The sequence below is a fragment of the Melozone crissalis genome, unplaced genomic scaffold, assembly GCF_028551555.1.
Source record: "Melozone crissalis strain CALT ecotype California unplaced genomic scaffold, PUWL_Pcris_2 ptg000006l_1, whole genome shotgun sequence".
Taxonomy (NCBI): Eukaryota; Metazoa; Chordata; class Aves; order Passeriformes; family Passerellidae; genus Melozone; species Melozone crissalis.
In genome coordinates, this window is record NW_026535784.1 from 6370161 (window position 1) to 6394707 (window position 24547).

Consider the following 24547-nt stretch of genomic DNA (forward strand, 5'->3'; position numbering starts at 1 on the left):
GAATACCTGTGTGATTCACACAGCAGAGCTTGGGGTGCTCAGTGAACTGGCTGACAGAGGCAGGGGTGCAGGAGTACAACGTGCAGCTGTGTAAGAAGTGGTTGTACAAAGGTGACTCTGTGCCTGCTTAGATTTAGTGATTACCAACAGCAAGCCAGCATGTGTCAGCAGCTTTCATCACCTCCCTGTACTTGGAATATCAAATAACCACAGTATTGCAGACAGAGCTGGGGGCAACCAAATGCTTCCTCTTTCGTGACTGTAGCAAACAAAATGTAACTGATGATATCCCAATCCATGAAATGTGGTATGTAAAAAAAACTCTGTGGCAGTAAGAAAAAAACCCCATAAGATATGAAGGTAGAGGTAGCCTGGGAGTCCCTTGAGAGAAGAATTAGAGAGTAACTGTTTCAGTGAAGGTGATGATAACCCAGGAAAATCTGCAGGGATGTAAAATAACAGATGATAAAAAAAAAGGAGTAAGCAAAGAAAAGAATGAAAGACAGACAAATAATGTAAAAGTTCCTATTTATCTCTTTGACCTGAGGACAAATGTAGAACTTGAAATGCTGCCAAGGCTACCTTCATTTACATATAATCACCAATAAGAATTTAGTTGCCTTGCTCTCTTTCCCACACCCTTCTTCTTATATATACTGGATAGAAAAAGTTACTAATTAGTAGACTAAAAAGAAGGGTGGAAAATTTTCCATTTCTGTGGTTTTCCTTCCCTTCCCTTCATAAAATTTGCCATTAGTACATTCAATTTTGAAAAGTAATTTAAAGTGAATATACTAGCAGTAAATTTTATGGAGGGAAGGGAAACAACACAACTGGACAAAATGTGCTTGTTGGCAATCCAAAAGAAAAACACATTCAAAAAAGTTCAAATGACATGGCCCACTACAAAGAAAGCATCACCAGCACCAACAACATCACCAACACTGGCGGAGAATGAGGGGATTGAGGGATAGAAAGTCTTGAGATTTTTCAGTGCAGAAAAAGAAGCAAGAATTGCAGAAAGAAGTGTTTTTTAAAAGTAGCTGCTATCCCAGCTATAGCCAGTAAGCTTTGGGAGCAACTTGCTCTTTTTGTGTACCTATATCAGCTATTATAAGAAAAGGCATTTGTCCCCCTACAAATCTTGTTTTTCTTGAAGTTGCATAAGATGACTTTGCTGCCCAGGTGGGAGGTTTCACTCTTCCCGTCCCCCTCTTCAGCTCTGACATTCTTTTAACCCTTTCCTGCCTTGACTCAACTGAATAACCTGACAGAAAACTAAACACAAAAAAGTTTTGTGGTTAAATTGGTTTGTTGAACAATCAGGTACCTATAGCATGTGGAGCAAGAGTGAGGGCATATATCCTAAAGGTAAAGGTCGTTGGAAAGGTAGAAGCAACAGGACTTCCTGGTTTTTGAAGCAGCTATACTATGTAGCTTTGTTATTATATCCTTAGACCACAACAACTACAATAAAAGTAATGACCAAATAAACTTGACATAGGTATACTGCAGTTCAAAAAACCCCAAACCCTCACATGAAACTTGTTAAGTGACTCCTGTGGGACATATGTTTTGGATTAAGGGCTTTCCTGAATCAATGTAAGAAAAAACATTTTCAAATATTTGGCACAGAATGGAAGTTGCAGTAATTTGCATGAAAGAAGAAAGATGAAGGGGCAAGGATAAGCCTTCAAGAGACTTGTGCTTGAGGCCTTCAAGCTTTTTGAAAATAGGTGAAGAACAGTGGAATTAGATTCACCGCAGAAGCAGTCAAACTAAGAAGAAAAATCAACAGAAGTAAGACTTGTAGGTTTCCATAGTAGCAGTTTAAACAGAGGCATAATTTAAAATCATAGTTTTGCAACTGGCATGCATAGTGAGATATCTTAGTAGGAGTGGTTTCAGCAGAGATGAAAGAACAGAGCAAATGTTCAGAAACATCAAGGGTAATTAATACACAAATCTGTACATTAGAAAGGAATTGGACAGGGCATTAAGATGAAAAGAAGTAACAAGAAATTTTTCTCTCCAGGACTTTAGGAAAACAGAAAATTATCATGGGCTGTGATCACAGACACCAGAAGCAACATTCACCATTTCCATCATCATCATCTTTAGATTATGTGACCACATGGATCATCTCACTGATACAACTGATCAAAACATGCATTGCCATAAACACAAGACAAGGCTGAGAAGCAAGTAGCTTGAGAAAAACACGAGAATGTTTCTTTCCGTAGCACTGAAGTGCAATCTCTTGATTAGGTATGTGGAAGCTGTGGTGATGCCACACCAAAATTCTGGTTGCATCAATAGTCTAAACTGGTATTTACTGCACCCACTGCCAAAAGAAGCAGTTTTATGTCCTATCTCCATGCTGATCCACCAGCCAGCACAAGCTTTTTATGTGGCTATGCAGAGAACTGGGTCATGTTATTGATGTAGGTAAAAGTTCTGGGAAGAAGGTAGCCAAAGGAAAGAACTGTTTAACACAGCACTGTTTCTGAGGGAAAACATATCTTGGGCCATGGCTTGATTTAGTTAATACAGATTTACAAATAATTTACAAATCCTGGTGCCAGATAAAAAAAATATAAACTTCTATGATGAAAAGCACTCATCCAACGCAAATTAACAGTACAATTTAGATTTGTTTAAAACAGAGCCCAAAATGAAAGAATTTTCTGTATACTGGTGAATTTCTCTTGCAGTTAGTATAACTGCAGCATAAAGGCAAAAAAGCATTGTCAACTTTGCATTTTGTGTCTGACCTAATTTAGTTCAAATGTAACAGTGGCCTCACATCTCATCCAGATCAGGTTTGTCCTGTTGAGTGACTCCGTGACACGCAAACATCATATTAAAGCTCAGGGACCGGTGTCTTCTTTGCACTCTGGTCAACCATTTCAGTACTTAGAATATGTTTCATCTTCATTTGTAAGAGGACACAGAGTCTAGGAGTAAAGGGTGATTGTGCAATTTCTACTGTAATCTTGTTCCTTTTGCTCCAATCCACAATTCCAATGGTTTGCCAGAATCTTTTGCTAGGTTACCCTTAAAACTGAGTTACAGTCTGAGTGTTCAGCATTATTCAAGGACATCTTAGGTTAGAGATTTCGTAAGACTCATTTTGGCAGCTGCTACTGACAATATCTAAAATGACGTTTCTGTGTAATAGCAGGTAGTTTGCAGGGCGCCATTTGCAGTTCTCAAAGGATGGGGCACTGTGAGTTCTTGGTTAGTTACCAGAACTTCCTTTGGCTTCTGCAAAATCTGTCAAAAAATTTTTAAAGCAGATCCTGCCACTTCTTGTAATTTGATTGTTAGGTGACAGTTATTTTATTATCCTCACACCTACCAGAGGCAAAGACCATACTGAGAATTTCAGCTGTCATTGGCACGGAAGTGTTTGTGTCTGGCTGTGCCGGCTGCAGAGAAATTTGAGAACATGACCCAATTACACTCTGGAAAGTCGTTTCAAGCGTGCCATGAAAACACACATTGTAGAGAGGTGGGATTTGGTGTGTGTGTCTGTATCTTTGGTGGTTTTTTGTAGTTGAGATAAATTATATTCGAGTAGCTTTTGGCTATCAAGTGGGAATAACTGGTTACCTCATCTTACAGGGCCAATTTGAGGAAAAATGTTTTTAAGTACTATTTACTTGGCGTTATGAATTTTGAAGCCATTTAGCAACTAGGCAGGGGATCATCTTTCCTCCATGAAGCGAGTACAGCAACAGTCCTCCTTGTAAAACTAAGGAACTGGAGCAGGAGGTCAAGAGCCAAGTCATGGAAGCAGAGGAGAGGGAAACCAAAGAGCTTTATGGAGGAGGACAGGGCTCAGGGAGAGTCCCAGGGCCCCACAGGGCCACAGCAAGCGAGAGCCCACAGGCTCTGCCCGGGAGCGCACGGACCCCACAGCGGCGCCCTCGGCCCGGCGCCCCAGGCCGCGGCCCCCGCCCGGCGCCGCGCATGCGCGGGGGCGCGGCTGCCACCGCGGCGCCTGCGCAGTGGGGCCGCGGCCCGGCGGGCGCGCTCGGTGCCGCGGGGTCCGGCCCCGGCGGGAGGCGGCGCTGCTGCCGCCGCGCTCGGCCCGACCCGCGCCACACAAAGGCGGCCGCGGCCACCACGGCTCCCGCCCGCCCGCCGCTCCCTCGGCACCGCATGGCGGCGGCACCGCCCCCGCGGGGCTAGGCCAGGGCGGACCGGAGCCCCCTTCTTCCCTCCCTCCCCCTCTCCCTCCGGCCTCTCGCCGCCGGCCCGTCCGTCGCCGGGAGGAGCGGAGCAGGGTCCTGCGCGGCCCCGCCATGCTGCCCCCGGGCCGCCGCGCTCTCTGCCGCCTGCCGCGCCGCCGCCGCCGCCCGGCGCGGGTCGTGCCCGCCGTGCTGCTGCTGCTGGCGGTGCTGGGCGGCGGCGGCGCCGCGCTGCCCCCGGGCTGCAAGTACGACGGGCGTCCCAAGAGCGCCGGCAGAGCGGCGGCCGGCGGCCCGGCGGAGGTGAAGGTGGTTTGTAGCAACCTGGAGCTCGCTCAGGTCCTGCCTCCCGAGGCGCTGCCCAACCGCACGGTCACCCTGTGAGTACCGTCCCGCGTGGGGGTGGCCGGCCTCGGTGCGACGTGGATGGGGCGGAGGGGGAGTGGGAGCGCCGGTCCGAGGTGAAATGGGGTGAGCTGGGGGGCAGTGGGAGCGTAGGTGACTCCCCTCTAGTGCTGGAGAAAGCCCCGGGGAGCGGATGTACTGTTCATGTTTTCCGGTAGTTTCACGGGGTGGTCGTTTTTGAAGGGGGCGAAATGTCCCGTAACTCACTGTGGGGAGGCACCGTCCCGTGGAGCTCCCTCCGTGGAACAGCATCCCCAGCTCTCCCTCCTTCATCCCTCAGTAGGCGGGCTGGTTTTGTGCGGAGGCAAATCCTGCTCATCCATTTGAATAACAAGTTTCAAACAGGATATGCAACTTAATCCAAAGTAAAAAATATGTTGCCACTTACTTTAGACATAAGTGTGCACGTGTAAAGAGAGGCTTTGCAAGTTGTTTTCCTTCCTGGGACATGACTCTAGCAAAGAAGTTCATAGAATGGTTTGGATTGGAAGGGAGATCTCCAGATCAGCTGGTCCCTCTGGCATGGGTAAGGTCGCTCAGCACTGGATCTCATCCGTGGGTGTTCCCAAAGTGAAACCCTTGCCCTTTCTTTAGAGACACTTATTGTGCCTGTGCTGCCATGGGAAGACACAAGTGAAACCAAGTAGTGTCAGTGAAAGTCAGTGAAAAGGAGATGAAATACGGGCTCTAGTTTAAGATATTTATGTACTTAACTGGAAATCGTAGGTTTGAAAGACCTACCAGGAATCTGACGTTTAAAAAGTACAGAATGTGCTGTCATGAGAACAACAATCTTCTGCTTTTGTGAGCATTGACAGCGCTGACACACCAAGGAACGGTGTTCTTCCAGGAGTCTTAGTGAGGTGTGAACCCCGCAGATGCGTGGACCTGGACCCATGAGAAAAGGGAAGGCAAAAAATGGGAGCTAAATAAGGCTGAAGTAGTTGTTCTTACTTGAATCTCTGCAGGGGTTCAGACAATATTTCTAAATTACTTGTGAGAAATGATTATAGATGTTCTTACTTGAAGTTTCTGAAGTAGAAAACAAGGCAAAAAGTAGAAGTGACAGTAGTTTGATCAGCAAATCTCTTAATCTTTGTTAGCCTCAAATGCTTTGCAGCTGATTACATGTTATGAGTATGGTATTATCCATAAAAATTTTGATATAAGTAGATGTTAGTATGGTTGATATGCTCAAGTTCACTGTGGGGTTCTTTTGGTTGAAAAAACTTGAATCACAGCTATGATTGCTGTGAAAGACAAGCAGATACCAAACACAGCAGCCTTGCTGTGAGTGGATCTTTGTTCATCATTGTAGTGACAGAAGAATTTGGAAGAATGGTTCATCTTTCATCTTGATTTTCATACTCCTTCAATATCTAGGGCATATCTTCATACACTAATTAGTCACTTTCAATTAATCAGCCTTTGAAGTTTATAGCAGCTTCTGAAACATTTTTCTGATTTGAACTTTTTAGTAGACATAGCAAGAAACAATGTCATTTTTCATTGTTATTTATAGGAGATATCATAACTGTGTTGATACAATTTAATGTACATACACTTCAAAATTTTGCTTAAATATAAAACAAGGATTGTTAAACCAATTACCTCCTTTTCCCAAACCTAGCTGTTGCATTCAGGTTCAGAATCTTGCATGTTTATTGACTCTTGAGGCATGGCTTTCCATTCTCTCAGAGGTTTTGTTTTGTTGGGTCTGTTTGGTTTTTTTAATTATTATTACCAAATCCTTGTTAACCTAGATTGAAAGTGTTGGTGATGTGTGGAGCTTGTCACCAAATGCCACTTCACTTACATGTGGATTAGTAGTGTCTAGATTCATTGGTACCTAATCTTGCCAAAAATAATGTTTTTTTCCCCAAGCCAATACTTAAAATTGCACTTGGTGAACAGTTGTCTGATTAGAGTCAAACTGCCCTGAGTTATCTTGATTCTTATGGAATTCTTCTATTAAGATAAGTACTACTTCTATTAGATCTTTTGGGATTATTGGATCACTGCAGAGATATGTAGCTGAAAATAGATCACTTTTGTGTATATCAGCTGCATTTTAATTCAGTTAATTTTCTTTTATGTTGATTTTATTTTGCACAAACCAGTTTTAAATACAATGACCTATATAGCTTTATATAACTTCTTATTTTTTAAACGAGTTGAGAATGATGCAAATGAAGTGATTATATGCATTTTGGAAATAATTATTTCTTCCTTATCACTGGTCAAGTTCTTAGATTTTCAGCAGATAAGCTACTGTGCCTTTAGCATTTATCATTTCTTTTTTCCCAGTGAAATATTTTTGAGGACAATAGTCTTTAGAAAGTGAGCAAATAAGTGAGAAATAGTGGAAATTAGGATAAGCGAGTAGCATTTGAGGATGTTGGCAAGGTTCTTTCAGTCTTGCACACATTGTAGTTAGTGGTTAATGATGATACATGTTGGGCAAGGTCAGTTAATTTACGAGTTGGGCAACATCACTTAATTTGTGTTTGCCATAAAACATGTTATTGTCCCCGTAATTTAGGTCAGTATGATGAGAATCTTCATACAATTCAGAAAAAAAAAATCCTAATTTTATTTCAACTGGTAAGAGATAAAGTAAATTTGTTTCATGACTGAGAAAGAAAAGCAGACATGGTTGTTTCATGACTGAGGAAGAAAAGCAGGGAAGAGGACTATTAAAGTAGGGAACCCTGTTTATGGGAGAGTAAGTAATGTGTAGGATTTCTGGCAGTACTGTAAATTGGTTTTCCTTTACGATCCAGGTAGAACTAGCTGTTGCTTTATGGGGCACTTAGGACAAATTCCAAGGTGAGTTCAAGTTCATTTATAGCTAAGGAAGAGACTTTTTTCTTAGCATTGTATAATAACAGTTGATTTGGATGCAAATGAAGGGTGTATCTACACATACAACATCGATTGCTTTGACATTTGTAGGTTAAGCAGACAGATGAGATGCTTTTGGTTTGAATATACCAAAACAGGGTGAATGTAACTGAGGTTTGTCTGCCATGCTCTTTATTTCAGTAGGTATTGAAGCCATTGACATGATGCAGATTTAAGTGAGGAATGCCCTGTACTCTTGTAATGGAAGCCTGAGATAAAATTGCTGCTGCTGTTGTGTTTCTTGGTGCAAATTCAAATGATGATGGTGGATACTTGTTTGAACTTATTGGCTATTAGCCATTACTTTGTTTTTTGGAAGAGAATGTGCAAGTCCACTGAAGACAAGCCCATGAAACTTATTATTTATTGCAAATATTATTTACCTGTTACATATATTATTAGAACAGGAATCTAAATAAAGGAAAAGCATATGTACTCAGTAAAGAATTGCATTTCTGGATCAGGAGGTTTACTGCTCTGCAAACAACTTTGCTTAAGCACATATCCTCATAGGAGCATAGGAGTATCAGTGTTTGCACTTAAAAAAATGTTGGGATTTACAAGCCAGAGCACTTGCTTGGGTTAATGTTCAGAGCTTTTCAAAGATACATTTAACTGGATTGCTCTTAGGAAACATCTTAAAATGTTACAGCTTTCATCCAGCTACTAAATAAAATCACATCAAACTACATCCATTAAGAAGCTCATATGCATACTTACTTGGACTTCCAAATAGCTGTGCAATTTTTCTATTTATGACACAAATTTAAATTTCAAAAATTTCAAAGCAAAATGTCACTGATATTGCAAGAAGCCATTTGTATTGCAATGTGTGATTACATTGTGTCTGAGTCATGTAATGTAAATGTCCTCTGTGGAAGTTTGTCTCTTTTAAAGTACATTTCTATTTACTAACTTGATGGTACTCCTGATAGCTATTGGTTTGGGTTTGGTTTTTTTGGGTTTGGGGTTTTTTTTTGTTGGAATAGTCAGTTTTAGACTGTTAAAGTGCTGAGTACTAATAATTTGGGCAGTGATAACATTTTTGAAGGTACGGGGGACTAATAATCTCCATTGAAAGTTAAAATTTTTTTTGGCCAGTGGATACACAGGCTGTGCAAAATGCATCTTATTTATGAACACAAGGCAGTACAGAGATTGTACTTGAGGCTGTAGTCACAATGTACTAATTCATGAGTACATGAACATGCCTCTGTATCAGTGACATCTGACTCCTAAAAATCCTTACTGTGTAATTTACTGATTGGCTTGTGTTCTATAATTCTATCAGATTTTGTGTGTCTTTCACCTTGTTGAGAAGAGAACCAATTTTGTGCTTTTCTGTACGTACTTTTCCAACATGCATTCATTGCTGTGAGTTTGTTATAAGATATGTATGTGTAGTGTTCTCTTATTATGTAGAGTTATTGCAAGAAAATTCTGATGTCACAATATGAACAGTGTTTTCTTCTAAATTGCAATATTTAGTTCTATTGGAAAAAGTATTCAGCTTTGGAAGACATCATGTTGCATGGCTTGTATGTGTCCACTGGGATACACTGTCAAGATTGAATAGTGTTTCCTATTTCATGAAGTGCTGCAGTAATGACTTTAACATACATGATGGTTTTGTAACTGGCAATAGGCTCCGTGCAATCTTATATTCAATTGTTATATTGATTCATATTTCTTTTTAATAAAAAAATACTCTTCTGTATAAGCATTTTAAAACTATTTTATGTGCCTTTATCAATGAGATGATTTTACTTTTGAATAAATACATGAGATAATTACAAATATGGCTTCTGTACCACAGGTACAGCTGTAGCAGTTGTTACGAGCCTGGGGCTCAGGTTTTGCATCAGAGCTATGTGTTGGTTACTGTTGAGTTGAAAATAAGGGAGACGGACAGAGCTAAGTTCTGCATAACTCTGGAGAGCAAATTTAAGTTTTTGTAGTGGAACTTTTCTTTTAGTTCTCAGAGCTACCATATTAATGTAAAAGTGCCCAATACCTTTGTTCCTAAGTAGATACCCATTTAAGCAATGCTCTTCATGAGTTCATTTGCCCTTCAATTAGCCCTAAAGTGACTATGAAATGTTGAATGTGTTATGCTGTTTCTAGCCTCAAAAAGGCAGATTTGAATCTTCATAATTAATACTTTTTTTATTTTATTGTCCTTTTTGATCAGTAGTATTCCTGGGTTTGCTTCAGAACTGCAAAATACTGAAATTTTTGTTTTTTATTTAATGCCAAGAGTAAAAGAATGGAACTAGAATTTGTGCTGCAGTGATGAAGAACGAATAACTTCTTATGTTTCCATGCTTGCAGTTTGCTCATGTTTCAGAGGTTATTTTTGTAATTTAAAACAACTATGGAGCTGCAAGTTTAGATTTTTCAGAATTTAATGGTTCCCATATGTACTTTGCATGGGCCAGATATGTTGCAGGTTCATGGATTTGTCATTACTGCCTTATATAGTCTGTATTCACCATTACAGTCTATAATTTTTGAATCTGTTCAGTGTAAATGCATTTTTTGTACTACTAGTTAATCCATGAAGATTAAAAACAGCTAAGCATTTCTTTTCATCAGTGATAATAAACTGTTTAAGAACATCAGCCACATAAAGTATGTTTTTGTGAGCTTTTCTTTCTGTAGTTAGATAAATAATGAATTTTAAATTTATTTTTAAAAATAGTATAATCTGTCAAATGTCTCTAGTCTTTACGTAGTAAATAGGTGGGAATTTAATTTTCCCCTGGTATTCACTGTTTGGGTGTTTAGCAGTGCCAGCTGCAATGCCTTGTTGCTCTGGAGTGCTGGAGATCATATCCTGCACTAATTGCTGTTCACTGATCGCTGTGATGTGGCTGATCCCTGTGCGCTGCCTCAGGGCACTCCAGCGGTGGGGACAGCGCTGTCCCTCAGGTCTCCAGGCTGTCCTGGGGCCAGGCAGATGCCAGGGCACTGCAGGGCAGAGCTTTTGGGTCCCCAGGGAGCAGACTGCCTGCTTTGCTTGTGTGTGTGATCCAGGCTGGTCAGCCGGGTTTGGCTGGGCTGCAGAGTTTCACTTCTGGAGTGGGAACTTGACCTTTTTGGTAAGACAGACCAAAAGTTTTTTGGGGAGAGGGAAGAAACCCAAACATAATAGATGCAGACTGATTAAAGATGTTTAAGAAACAGGCATCTTAATTCCAGTTCTTTCTGCACTGGACAGTGTGTTCTAGGAGTCGTCCAGACTCCCAGTGGTTGGGACTGTGCTGTTTACAGGTGTTTTGTCTAAAAGTACAATCTGTGCCCTCTGCTACGTCACTTCAGTCTAGGGAAAGAAGGTGCTTTGAGGTAGGGGGAGGGAGGTTTGAGTCTAGAGGGAATAAACACAGAAGGACTGGATTAAGAGATGGAGGCTGTTGCTGGGAGTTGGGATTGAAGTCTGGGTTTCCTTGAATTGATATGTCAGTTATGGAGGTGGGAACCTGGAAAACTTAAGAGGGAGTGAAGGCAGAGCAAATAAGATACTGAAGGCTGAGTGTAAACTGGCTTGATGTGGGATCAACAACATTTTTGGAAATTCAGCAGCTACCCCCAAAATCACTAGAGATGATTGACATCTCTATGCCAGTAAGAGAGATGGATCATATGAGGAATAGTAGGGATATAACACAGTCCAGGAAAGTTCTTCTGGTGCTGTCCACATGATGTGCTGTTTCCACCTGAGCTGTTCCTGTCAGATTCAAGAGGTCCTTATTAGCTTTCCCGTGTTGTTATGTTTTACCTAGAAACTGAGTGTCAGGCAGAGTTTTTGCAAGATACACTTAGGTTTCTAAAAGTGTCCTGTCAGACATTCTGGACAACTTATTCCAATTCTCGGACTGTTTTTTCAGGATAACAGCCTCTGGTGTTAACAGGAACTTTAAGCAGTTCTCTTAATTTGTGTGCTGATTGACTCATTGATGCTTCTGTGGGTTGCAGTGAGCTGACTTATGGCTGTGTGCTGCAGATCTCCTTCAACCTTCTCTTCCTGCTTCTGACACAGGGATGATGAGATGCAAGGGCTGAGATCTCCGCCTGTGTTGGGAATGTTGCATCAGCATCCAGCTGTCAGTAAAACCGGAGCCTAAACTGGAGCTGGTGTGTTCATACCTTCGCCTCCCAGTCTGTCGCTGTGTGGATGTTTGTGGGTTTTTCCCTCCCCTCCCTGGCTGCAGTACTAGCATTTGTCTGGCTCCATGCCTAGTCAGTTCAGGGAGCTAAGCTATCCAAAAACTGTTTACTTCTGTAGGATTAGGATATAAATTTTTGTAAATGTATCGTTGTGTGCCAGCAGCTGACAGGAAGTGCTTGTTAACGTGTCTAGACAAAGCACTTTCAAAGAGAGCAGGTACACCTGGTAGGAAATGTGAATACATGTGAGACTGGGTGTGACAGTCTATGTTCTAATTAGTACTACTGTGATATGACACAGAGAATTTATTAATTTATTTGCCATAGCAGGTAAAGTTGGAAGTGGATGGCAAGGTATCCATGTGTGGTGTTTTGTGTGAAGAAAGTTATTCTTGCATGTAAGGATGGATTTTTTTGGAGTCAGGTGAACTTGCACTGAACTGCAAATCAGTGGTAATCCTAAAACTTACAGAGCTGGTGGCTAAGTGGGAAAATCAGGAGGGAGCAGAAGTTTGTAAACCAAGACAGTTACTACAGAAAAAGTTGATCATGATATCTTAAAATAATGCCAGTGCTACAGATCTGACCAGTGGGAGAGAGAACTTGGAGGAATCTTTATAGAATTAAGTGGTCACAAGGATTAGACTTCCAGTGCTTTCTGTTTGCTTTAAAAATGGCAACACAGAGTTAATGTTGGAAGAAATAGGGTGTAGCTGTGTCCTCTGAATTTGCTCCATGGTAGGCTTTTGAACCTGGCATAGATACAAGAAAGAAAGCAAAATTTGGTTGGTAATTTTGTAATTTGACAAGAATTTATTTTGGAATTAGTATGATTTTCAACAATGCTGTTGCTCATTCTCGCATTCTTTTTTGCCCCTCTGTTCTGTCCTTTTCTAAGATGTTTTTTATTTGGTACTATTAAAACTTAGAAAACTTGCTGTGTTGCTCCAGTGATTGGCGGTGTTTTTCACTAGAAATAATTTATGTCCTTAAGAATATTTTGTTTTTAATGAAAAGCAATAAATGAAGTGTGTTGCTGCATACTGAATATCAAGAAAAAAATTTTTTAACAGCACTGCATAGTGGGCATCACTGCTTGAACAATCCAGGGATTGTGTAGGAAAAATCAAGATTCCTCATTAGATGATATAAATTTAGCACATTACCAGTTAAAAATGGAGCAGTATAAGTAGACACAGTTTCAATTCTGTAATTTCATTACTTCTGAGAGGTTTAGTTTACAATTTTAATATCGTTTAATCTGCATAATAATGAAATATTGCAGGAAATATTTTATCTGTTGCAAACTTCTATTTTGCAAATATTCCATTGCTAAGCTTCCTTAATTATAATGGTTTTGTTGAATTGGAAAATACTGTCTCCTTTTGTTAGTTTTGGAATTAATAATAGGTCTTTCTCTGTAAAAAGCTTATGGAGTGCTTTCATTTCAGAGTTACTCTTAAGCGAATACTGTTTGTGTTCTGTTCAGTCTAGGTTTCAAGGTTTCTTTTGCTTTGATACCAGTAACTCACTAGAAGGCAAAATACTAACTGTTGAAAAATACTGGGCTTATATCCTTGTTAATTCACAGTTTCTAGAAGAAAAACTTTGAGAAATGTGTTTCTTTTTCCATGTTCACAACTTTCAGCAGAAAGCATTTTTCTTGGTTTTTTGCAGATGGTTATTTAAATCTGACTCTTGCTGGTGGCCACTTTCCCAGTCCTTAGAGTATGCAGTCACCATGAATTGATCTGATTTATTGTCTATTTCCTGGCTCTCCATTTGAGTCTTTTAAAATGTGTTTTGGAAGTTACTTCAGTGTTCAGCTAACAGTTATGCTTCATACCAGCTTCTTGGTGGTCATTTTGACTATTTGGTAATAGTGTTAATGGATGTGTGTGTGTTTTAATTATATTCTTTGGATTAGGATTCATTTGTGATGTTAGGAGATGCATTCTAAATTACTGCCTGATTCACTGCTGTCTTAGTGATAGTTGTTTTATAGCTGACAAGCCAGAATGGTTTCACAGAACAAAACTTTTTCTACTCAGTGCATTCTAACGGTAGAAATGGATCCAGCAGTGATTTTATTCTCCCTCTGTATGAGAAAGGGAAGTTAGGACATCATCTTTGGTACCTATTGCTAAAATTCCTCATAGTACAAAGAGCAGACTTTGGGTTTGGCTGCATTGATGTTTTGATGCTGAGCATCTACTGCTAAAGGTCTAGCCAATAAGTTAATAGTCATAGTTGAGTTTCTTTGCAGTTTTTTCAAAGTTGTCTGCCAGTTTGTGGAGCAAAATGGAAAATGGGCTTTTGATCCAAGCTATATTCAACAAAGAAACATTTCAGCAATGTTCTTGGAATAGGTGAAAAGCTGGGGATAGTTAAGGGGGTTTGAGGGGTTTGGTACATTTCTTGAGGTACATTGTTTCAGATTAACTCTTGGTCTCTCAGATCATCTGCTCAGAGAAAGAGGGAAATGCTTTGTTGTAAGGTAACTTGAGTTGTCCATAATTTTTCTAGAACCTACTTTTCAGCTGCTTGTTCTTCCAGGTTTTTTAGTGTTAATTCCCATGGCCATATTTTTTTTTAACACAGGAACTGTCATTGCCTGCATTAGTTTCACGTTTTATTTTCTGATATATAAGTGTTGGACAAGCAAAATGTGTTTGTTCCAATGAGGTGTTGTATTATTACTGTGATTATTTAAAAGAAAAGAAAACAAAAATCCCATATGGCACTCAGGAAATATGGAGCAACAGTGGCATTGGGCTGTGGAAACCCCTTCCCTTGTGAATCTTCAGTGACAACATTTATGTTTCAAAGTAATTTGTTAAAGAGTTGAATAAGATGGGGATGAGTGCAGCTCTCAGCTCAATGGTGGCTCTCTACTGTTTTCTCTTTAGACTTCTTAATGATGGAAAAGTTAGCATATTTTCAGAATTACTTGGCTCTTTGGAAAAATTATGGTCTTAAACTAGTAACTTAGAATTATTATTGATCACAAATAATATCCTGTGCCTAAGTGGTACATAATAGTCCATCATTTCATTGTACATTAATGCACAGAAACTGAAAGTGGCTATAAAACATCTACTTTCAGGTGGATGCTTTATTACATTTTGTCTTCTTGTGCCACATCTCTTAATACTTCAAATAATGTATAGACTATATATTAATAGCAAGCTTTGAACTGCATTTTTTTAAGATTACACAACATTTTTGGGTGATGAAGTGTTTTAAGTTATATGGAGTGTTGTAAAATCTATCATTTATTGTACTAAACCTTTATGGTTGAACAAATAACAGCCTCTGCAGAGAAAATACTTAATCAGTCTGACTGTAATTTGTAAATCACACTCAAGAGAGAAATTTACCTTGTACCCAGATATTCAAAGGCATCTACATTAGACCTGTTATTTTATAGGCAATGTCAGAAAACTTTTTTTTTTCTTACAGAACTGTTATTTTTATTTAGTTTAAATTTAGTTCAGTCAATTATAGCTACTTTTGAAGTGGTTCCAGCTCCATTTTGAGCAACTTATTTTTCTGGAAAAAACACCGGTATATCAATAAATCTTTAGATGAAGTAAATTGTAACTAAGATACAATTTAATTTCTGTGCTACCAAGGATTGTAATTTGCTTGCTTGTGTTGATTTAGATCAGTGTGTGTTTGTGAATATCAGGGGGTTTTTTCTTAATTTCTCCAGAAGTGTGGAATTGGTATGCATTTTTTTTCTTGCTGCTGCTGTTATGCCTTATGTTCAGTTTGCATTAACTATTAATGATTTTTTATAAGCTCCTGCATTTACTTCTTTAGATATTATTACTATTTTTCTTCATGCATGCATTTCTGAAACCAGGAAGGATGTTGAAGTAGAGGTGTACTTTATTTGGTTTTCTGGTGAATGTACCCAGTACCTGCCATTTTTACAAATAATACTTATTATTTACGTTGAAACCTTTTTCTCTTTGAGTAGAAGAGGAAGTAGTTTCAAAGACTTTAGGATGTGTAATTTTAATGCTTCAGGTTAAATTTTACTAGTTTTGTGGGCATTCCAATTTGTAGATGATGTTTATTATTATTACTACCACTCTCGCAAATGTATTTAGTGGTTTTGTGTTAAAAGTTGTGCCATTCTTGATGGAAAGAGTCATTGAAATACATATACATTTTTTAAGAGTGCCTGTGCTTCCTTGGTTTCTATGTGTGTTTTTAAAAACCAGCACTGGTTCTTTTGTTCATCTAGTTTATCACAGCTGCAGGCAAGGGAAAAATTTCCTTATTTTCTTCCTGTGAGGTAGCTTGATGTATTGGACTGCAGAACTATGTTTTCACAAGAGCAAATGCTCTTCACTGACACTCTAGTAGGTGTTACAGACAATATAGCAGTACAATAGCAATTTCTCAGGATACTTTTAAGTATTTTTTCCCCTTCTTCCTTTCCACCATTCCTGCGATCAGTCTTCACCTGGTATTACCCGTGTAGGATACTAGGTAGATCACACTTGTGTAGTTGACACATAAATCAGTCTCCTGGTAGTTACCCTGGATAAATGTGTGGTTTAACATTTGCAGCTCGTGGAGCAGTGGGCACCAGGGATGGGTTGACATGAGCTGCAGAAATACATGGTATGATTGGAAGGTGAGAAGAAGGAATGGACTCTCCTCATTTTAGCATCAGAACACTTTACCTTTGTTGAATGATTTAAGGTTAACTTTAAGAATTTTCAAACCTTCTTACCATCAGGCTGGAAATGAAAGGATTTTCGAACAGTTTGTTCAGCTGTCTTGACTTTGTGAGATGAAAAAGAGAAATTGTCAGAGCCAGAATTTTTGACAATAAATGCCTGCTCTTTGTTTGTCCAAACTATAGAGACTTGAGGTAATCTTTGGGAAACCTGGAGAAAACTACTTAATGTAATATACAGCTTTGTCAAAATGATGCTGTTTTTTTAGATTGCTAGATCTGTATTTTAGTTTTATCTTCTTCATTGTGTGTTTTGAAGTATTATTCCTTGTCATTATATAGTAAATTTTATGCACTGGAGGAAAGAGGGGGATGTGTGTGTGTGTGTTTGGTTTATGGTTGTTTTAAAGGACATCTGAAAGATGTAGTGGACTGGAAAGAAATCTCATAGTGTGGCACCTTTAGGTTATCCAGCCTGAAGATGTAATTGGTGTAAGTGAAGAACTGCGGGGACGTGTTGGATATGAAGGATGCATTTGATAGAGAATCTGTCTGAAATTGAGGTGGCTGTAGCAGAAGTTGTGGAACAATCTGACAGTGAATAAATTTCCAGGACAAGATGGTGTGACTGAAGAGCTTTTAGAAGAACTTGGGGATGAAATTTCTGAAGTCTTGCTTAGAATGAACATGATTTTTGAGGACTGGAGAATAGCAAATGCTTATTTTTAAAAGTGCATCACCATTTGCATGGTTCAAGTCTGATGTTTGTGTTGAAAAATCAGTAGAACTTATAATAAATATACTGGATACCTGGATAAAGGTACCATGGAAAATTTACATCTCCTGTAATGAGAAGCTCTTCCTCACAGTGCTTTGGAGCTCTTCAGAGTCAGCAAAATATTTACAAGGTTCATCTAGCTGTTATAATGAAGCATGCTTTTCTAAAAGGTGTGTCTGTCCCTTGCCAAAGGCATTTGATGAAAAAACTACGTCAGTCTTAAAAGGAGGATGATCAGATGAGCAGCTGACTTGCTAAAGGATAAGAAGAGGGTGTGGAACTAAATCCTTCTCAGTGGAGTGGAGTCATAGAGAACTGTAATGCACAACTTACTTCCTAATGACCTGTAAAACAGTGTGAGTAAGGGGTTGACATAGTTGAGTGAGTTGATTGATGTAATAAGGATGAGGATAAAGTGAAGAATTTTGGAAGAAGTTTGTGAAAGTAATTGGGCAATAAAATGGCAGCAGCAGCACTGTAAAAAATTGAAAAATTTATTGGGGACAAAACCTCTGCTGTCTTATATAAGATGATGGACATTGAGCTGACTAGAAATCTTAGATTCTTAGCATAAGTGGTAAAGGCAGATTATATGTTAGGAATTGCTAGGGAAATTGTAGGAAACAACGTCGTTATTCCAGTATGTAGAACTGTGACTTGTCTGTGTGTTGTGCACTATTTCAGGTCTAGTGGTCTTACCTCACAATTTTTTCAGTGTAATAAAGCTGGAAGGAACTCAGAAATTATTAAGTGGCACAAATGGCTTTTATGTTAAGAATAATTAAGTAAAACATGGATTTTACACATGGAAAAAAGACATCTAGTTTTGTACATAATTGCACATAGCAAAAAGAGGGTAAGTGGATTGATTACTGTGTGTTTCTCTTTTTAGAAGTGGGGAACATTAAATAAAGCTGGCAGGAGGTGTTTTCAAAACAAGTGAAATGAAGCATTTTTTATGGATTGGAGAGTTGTACTGCAAACCCTTTTGTAAGGAGTATTGTAGATGCCAAAATTTGACATGATTCAAAAGGAAAACAGGTTATTCTGTTTTGGTTTGGTTTTTTGTCCAACAGAGAGCTATGTGGTTGTATAGAAAGCAGGTCCTTCTAAGTAAGGAAATATCAGCCATACAAAGAATTTCCTACCTTGAGGATAATTAGCTTCTGCTGTGATGTGTGCAGATGGCTGTGATTGGAGGAGAGGGTGCTTGGCAAGATAGACCTGATCCAGTTATTCCAAAGGAAGAAGGAATTTGTGGTTGTGTTGTCCTTTAGGAGAAGAAAGGATATTTGAGTGCTTGCTGAGCTTATTTGCAGATGTTTTAAAAAGATTGTATTGAGGAATAGGATGAATGTGTGAAGGATGGCTGGAACAGGTAGTACAGTCTGGGAGAAGTGCATGTGTATGTGGCTAAAAAGGGGAGCAGAGGAAGTGGGGAGAAGGCAAGATGCTGCTTGGTTTGGAAAACCAAAATGGGTATAGAAGACAAGAATGTTGAATGTAGTGATTTGTTCTTTAATGCTTAATTTCTACCTCACCACTTCTGGGTCTTATTAGGGTAATCCTAGATGGGTGTTCTTCCTTTCAGATGTTATGTATGTAAGCTTGCATGGTACTTAAAGCCTTCTTTTTCTTCTTTGTCATATTTAAGCAGTGCTGTTGTACACACCTCAAGAAAATGAGCTAGGCAGTTTGTACAGACTGTTAAACAAAAATAATTACAAAAGAAGTGTAAGCTGTAGCAAAAAAAAGTTGTTACCAAAATTATAATGCATTGTTCTCAATTGGTTTTGTTTCCAGGATTTTGAGTAACAATAAAATAACAGAGTTGAAGAATGGTTCCTTCTCTGGATTACACCTTCTTGAAAGATTGTAAGTATTTCTTGAAAAGCTGTTTTTGCTTTAAAAATCAAGTCATATACTGTTTGTTTCATTAATAATTTTAAGAACCGAATGTCTTATATAAGGGATCTGTTCTTTATTTTGATGTCTTAAAGTGATTAAAGAGTTAACATAGTGTTCTCTTAATATGAATGAATTAATAATTTAACATAACATAAATAATATATAAATAACATATAAAGCAAAAAAGGGATAATCCCTTTGGGATATCCCAAAAAAGGGATATCCCCAGCAAAAAAGGGATAATCTCACCTGCAGGTGAGAGGGCAGTTTCAGTGGGAATTTTACTGGAATGCTGTAATGGCTGGATTTGCTTTGTTTTTTGTTTCATTATGCAAACACTGTGTTGTAAAGAAAATTATATCTTTAATTTCGTAAGTATCAAACCATTTATTGAACAGTTGCAAAGTATATTTGCAGGAGAAGCATATGTATTACAGCCCCTAAGAGAGACTGGATTTATTAAAGATTTGTTGTTGACATTTATTTTGAGAGTTTTACTGCTTACTTCACAGCTTTGGTATATGCCAAAGGTACAGGGGGGTGGGAGTGAGTCTGATGGGAGTAACTTCTTGGATATCTTCTGCTTCCTGTTTTCACTTTCCTTACAGATGATACATTGCCTATGAGATAAGAAGCAGCATTGTAGCTTCTCTTACAATCAGCCTTTTTCCAGCTGGTAGAAGGTCTGGATTGGCAGGTTGATCTACCTGGGGGCAAGCATAAACTTTAGAGATAAGGATTTTTCTAGGCCATTTGACTGGGAAAGTAGCCAGCTTCATAATCATCTCACAGCATCTAGGAAGAGTTCCAAACAGCTTTTGGCTTCAGGGAATTAAAAGTATTTTATTCTTCCTCTAAAACTCAAAGGCTCCAATCCCAGTCACCTGACCTAAATAAACTCAAACACTTCTACCATTCCCTCTCCCATGTACTAGAAGAAAGCATCTTTTCACTGGCAGATGAACTTTATTGTAGAAGTAAGTTGCTGCGCCAAAGAAGCGAGGTTATCAGCAGTGATGCCATTTGATGAGGTAATAAAGGCATCTGCTGATGGTTGTTATTTGTTGAAACTCATTACAGTTTTCAGACAGGAAACACTTGAAACTCTAGTTAGTTTGAGATAATGATTTAAGTTTTCTTCATGAATCCAAATCCTAATTTTCTTTAAAATCATAAGAATGCAGCTTTTTTCCATTTAACTCCTGTCATTTGTAAGGTTTTTTTAGATTATTTTAATATCTTCTTTCATGAAAAGGAAAAGAAAGCAGCAAGGCTGGCATCAAGTTTTCAGCATTTGAAGTGAGCTGGGATATCAGTATTTTAGAGGGTGTGGTAGTCTCATCAGAATGAAAACATTCCTTATTGTGCACTATTGTAGGAGTTAATTCATCAGCAAAAGATTAATAATGGCCTAGTGTCTTCATTATAAGTGGAGGGATGACAAGTGTGCTACACTAATTAGAAATGATAATATTTTCTTTTTTTTTCCTTTTGTACATGCAAAACTTGTTTAAAAGACATAGATATTTAGCCACAGTAAAATTTTCCTCTTTAAATGTTTTGTGACCTTGGACAGAAACTACTATTGTAATTAAAATAGTTTTTCAAACTTAAATAGATAATCAGTAGTAAAAGGAAAAACAGTTGAAAGTCACAGTAAATATTTTAAACATTTACATGGTTAAGTAGCTTCAAATTATTTTCCTGATGTTCATTGTAAGAACTTGCATGCCTTGAAAATTGCATTTTTTGACATTTTCTTGCTTATTTTTATTTTGTCCTACGACTCATACTTTCCCTTGTTTCCTTATGAGTGTTTTGTGCTTTGTCGATAAGTTCCTTTCCCCACATTCAACTTAAGAGATGAACTGGAGATAACAGAAATAAATTCTCAGTATTTAAATAATTAATTCAGACAGTATGATTGTCACTTTACTGCTTACTAGGGCAGAGATTCTGTATGCATTTCATGTTTCTTTGTTCATTCCTTGTTATGTTACACTTGATAGGAAAAACTTTTGCCATTTTACTGTAGTGGCTTTCAGGTAGAGATTATAGATGTGTTGTGATGAGCCAGCAGGGAGCCCTGGTGGCCAAGAAGGCCAAGGGCATCCTGGCCTGTGTCAGGAACAGTGTGGCCAGCAGGAGCAGGGAGGTCATCCTGCCCCTGTGCTCGGCACTGGTGAGGCCACACCCTGAGTGCTGTGTCCAGTCCTGGCCCCTCAGTTTGGGAAGGACCTTGGGACACTTGAGCACATCCAGAGGAGGCAGCGAGGCTGGAGAGGGGCTGGGAACACAAACCCTGTGAGGAACGGCTGAGGGAGCTGGGGGTGCTCAGCCTGGAGAAAAGGAGACTCAGGGGTGCCCTTATCACTCTCTACAGCTCCCTGAAAGGTGTTTGCAGTCAGGTGGGGTTGGTCTCTTTCTCCAGGTGCCAGCTGACAGAACCAGAGGGCACAGTCTCAACCTGCACCCAGGGAAGTTTAGGTTGGATATTAGGAAGAAAGCTTTTCATTGAAAGAGTGATAAAGTACTGGAATGGTCTCTCTGAGGAGGTAGTGGAGTCACCATCACTGGATGTGTTTAAAAAAAGACTGGATGTAGCACTTGGTGCCATGGTTTAGTTGAGGTGTTAGGGCTGGGATGATCTTGAAGGTCTCTTCCAACCTAGTGATTCTGTGATATATTTAAATAAAGCCTTTAGAACAATAAATCAGAGGAATATGTCAGGAACATGTATCTGCATAATAATTGATTGAATTTTAATCAATACTGACAACTTTATAATTCATCTGTTAACATGCTAACCTTTTTTCTCCTGTTCAGTTCTTGGAAATTTTAATGAAAATGTAGATATTGTTAAATGGTTTCTGTCATTGTATTTATTTGTCTAGTAAATTTGGGGACATGGTATTTGTAGCTGACAACTTGTTGCACTTCAGGTTATCATTTTACTCAAACATGTTATCACTTGACCTCATCCACATCAGGTAATTCTTCTGTGTTACTATTGAAAGGGATATAGTTTTGGGGCATACAAGCAACAAATGAAACAATGAGTAAGTGCTTTAAAAATGGTGGCCCCAGGTAGACATAATAAGTCATAGTTTTAATAAATAATAATATTTACAGGTGTGTTAACTTATGATAATGTGAATTTGCTAATGCATTATTTTGTAGAGTGGGTGATAAATTTACCAAAATAGAAGTTTAATTATACTGGAAAGTGAAATATATGTTAATTAGAGTAGAAAATGACTATGCTATGTCTACATCTAGTCTTACAGGAAAAAGTATGCAAATAAGAGTAACCAGGTCAAAAATTTTAACAAATGTCTTAAGTGGTAATAAAAGTGTCTGTACAAAAAGATGCTAAGTATTTTAATCTCCATTTTGTTTTCATATTAATTTGAAATTCAACAAAGACAAGTGCAAAGGATCCTGCACCAGGGGAAGCGTAGCCCCAAGCACCAGCACAGGCTGGCACTGACCTGCTGCAAAGGAGCTCTGTAGAGAAGGACCTGGGGCTCCTGGTGGACACCAAGTGTCCATGAGCCAGCAGTGCCCTTGTGGCCAGGAGGGCCAGTGGTACCTGGGGTGCATCAGGGAGAGCATTGCCAGCAGGCTGAGGGAGGTGATCCTGCCCCTCTACTCAGCCCTGGTGAAGCTCATCTGGAGTTCTGTGTCCAGTTCTGGGCTCCTCAGGACCAGAGAGACATGGAGCTGCTGGAACAGGCCCAGAGGAGGGTGACAAAGATGCTGAAGGGACTGGAACAGCTCTGTTGTGAGGACAGGCTGAGGGAGCTGGGCCTGTTCAGCCTTGAGAAGACACAGCTGGGAGGGGAGCTCATCAATGTCTGTCAGTACCTGAGGGAGGGTGGCAGGAGCATGGAGCCAGGCTCTGCTCAGGGGGGCCAAGCAACAGGACAAGAGGAAACAGGCAGAAACCGATGCAGAGAAGTTCCACCTGAACATGAGGAAGAACTACTTTACTGTGCAGGTGACAGGAGATAGAACAGCTTTCCCAGGAGTCTCCTGCACTGGAGATACTCAAGAACCATCTGGATGCAATCCTGTTCCATGTACTCTAGGATGACTGCATGTGGCAGGGAGGTTGGATCAAATGACCCACTGTAGTCCCTTCTAGCCTGACCCATTGGGTGGTACTGGGACATGTAAAAATTCAGTCATAAGTATTTGTTTGATTTGCCCACAAAAAATGTACACCACAGAGAGCCAAAGAGGCTCTCTTTGTAATGTGTGTGATGTATAACTATTGCTATTACAGAAATTACAATTTCTTTAATTTCTTACCTCGTGCTCTTCCTTCATTTCCCTCTTGAAAAAGCATTTCATACAGGAGTCGTCCATGGTAGCTAATATGTTTCCTGTCTAACATTTACTTTCAAGTAGTGTTAAGGAAGAAAAGATAATTTATCCAGTGGTAGGAAAGAAAACTGAATGTGTGATGGTGAAATCTGCATCCTGTGAGGTTTTCAGGCCTTTATTGGATGTAACAGTGGGGCAGTTGATCTGATTTAGTGGTAATTTGAGCCAGAATATGGAGTACATGACTGACCTCAAAACATCTCTTGAAACCTGTTTTTCTACAATCTTAACATCTGTTAGTTGCCTTCACTGATAAATATGGGGAAGTGCTTATTTACAGTGTTATTTAGATTTAGGAGAAAATTAAGAATCTTTTACTGCATTCTCAGTGTAAGATTTTTCTATGCCTGGCTTGTGATTTGTGTTGTTATGGGGATGGGTTTTTTTGTTTGGTTTTTTTGGTATTTTTTTCGTGGATTGGTTGTGTTTTGGGGGGGCATGGGTTTTTTTTGTTAGAGGTTTTTTTGGGGGGGCATGTTTTTTGGTTTGTTTTCCTTGTTTTGATTTTTAGAAGGATTCTTGATGGTGGAAGATAAAGTTATTATAATATAAATGATGTTACCCTTACTCAAATCCTTTTCTGCATTTCTTTTGGAGAGATTTTCTTTCATTTGGACAAATATGTATCTATAGATATGTCTTGCTTAGTTGAGCTTTGCCAAAGAAAAATCACCATCTGAAATGATTAATTTCCTCTTGCTGAAGCTAAAATATAGTTTATATAAATGTACTCATTGATGTTAAAACCAGCAAAAACATTAAAGCCAAGCACAACTTTCTAGTAAGGTTGTCTTCCCCACCTCTCTTTTTTGTGAGCAATACAAGTCTGTTGGTTTAACCACCGCTGTAATTTCTTCATTTAAAGACTGTTCTACATGCTGCAGTCCTGGTACTAGTACCAGCCTATGTTGCATTAACATCTTTCCCTGTTTCTAAAGACCTGCTAGATGTGTCAGCACTGTTAATTTTGGGATCTTTTGGTATCTCTTTTGTTTCACAGATTTCCTCTGGAAATAATTTTGGTAGATTGATATACAGCTAATGCCTACCCTAAGGGTAAAAGCCCCAACCAAACAGAGACTCCTCAGCTGTTGTAGTTGCAGG

General features: G+C 39.2%; 1 protein-coding gene across 1 annotated transcript in view; it reads left to right on the forward strand.

Annotated features, from left to right (window-relative positions):
* The first annotated feature begins 4310 nt into the window (after positions 1 to 4310).
* The window catches only part of ADGRA3 (adhesion G protein-coupled receptor A3), a 53738-nt gene continuing 33501 nt past the window's right edge, over positions 4311 to 24547 (forward strand). Inside the window, exons 1-2 of the mRNA XM_054295722.1 lie at positions 4311 to 4576; positions 18950 to 19021. Of these exons, the coding sequence (XP_054151697.1) occupies positions 4311 to 4576; positions 18950 to 19021 (338 nt within the window). The remainder of the gene's footprint in view (positions 4577 to 18949; positions 19022 to 24547) is intronic.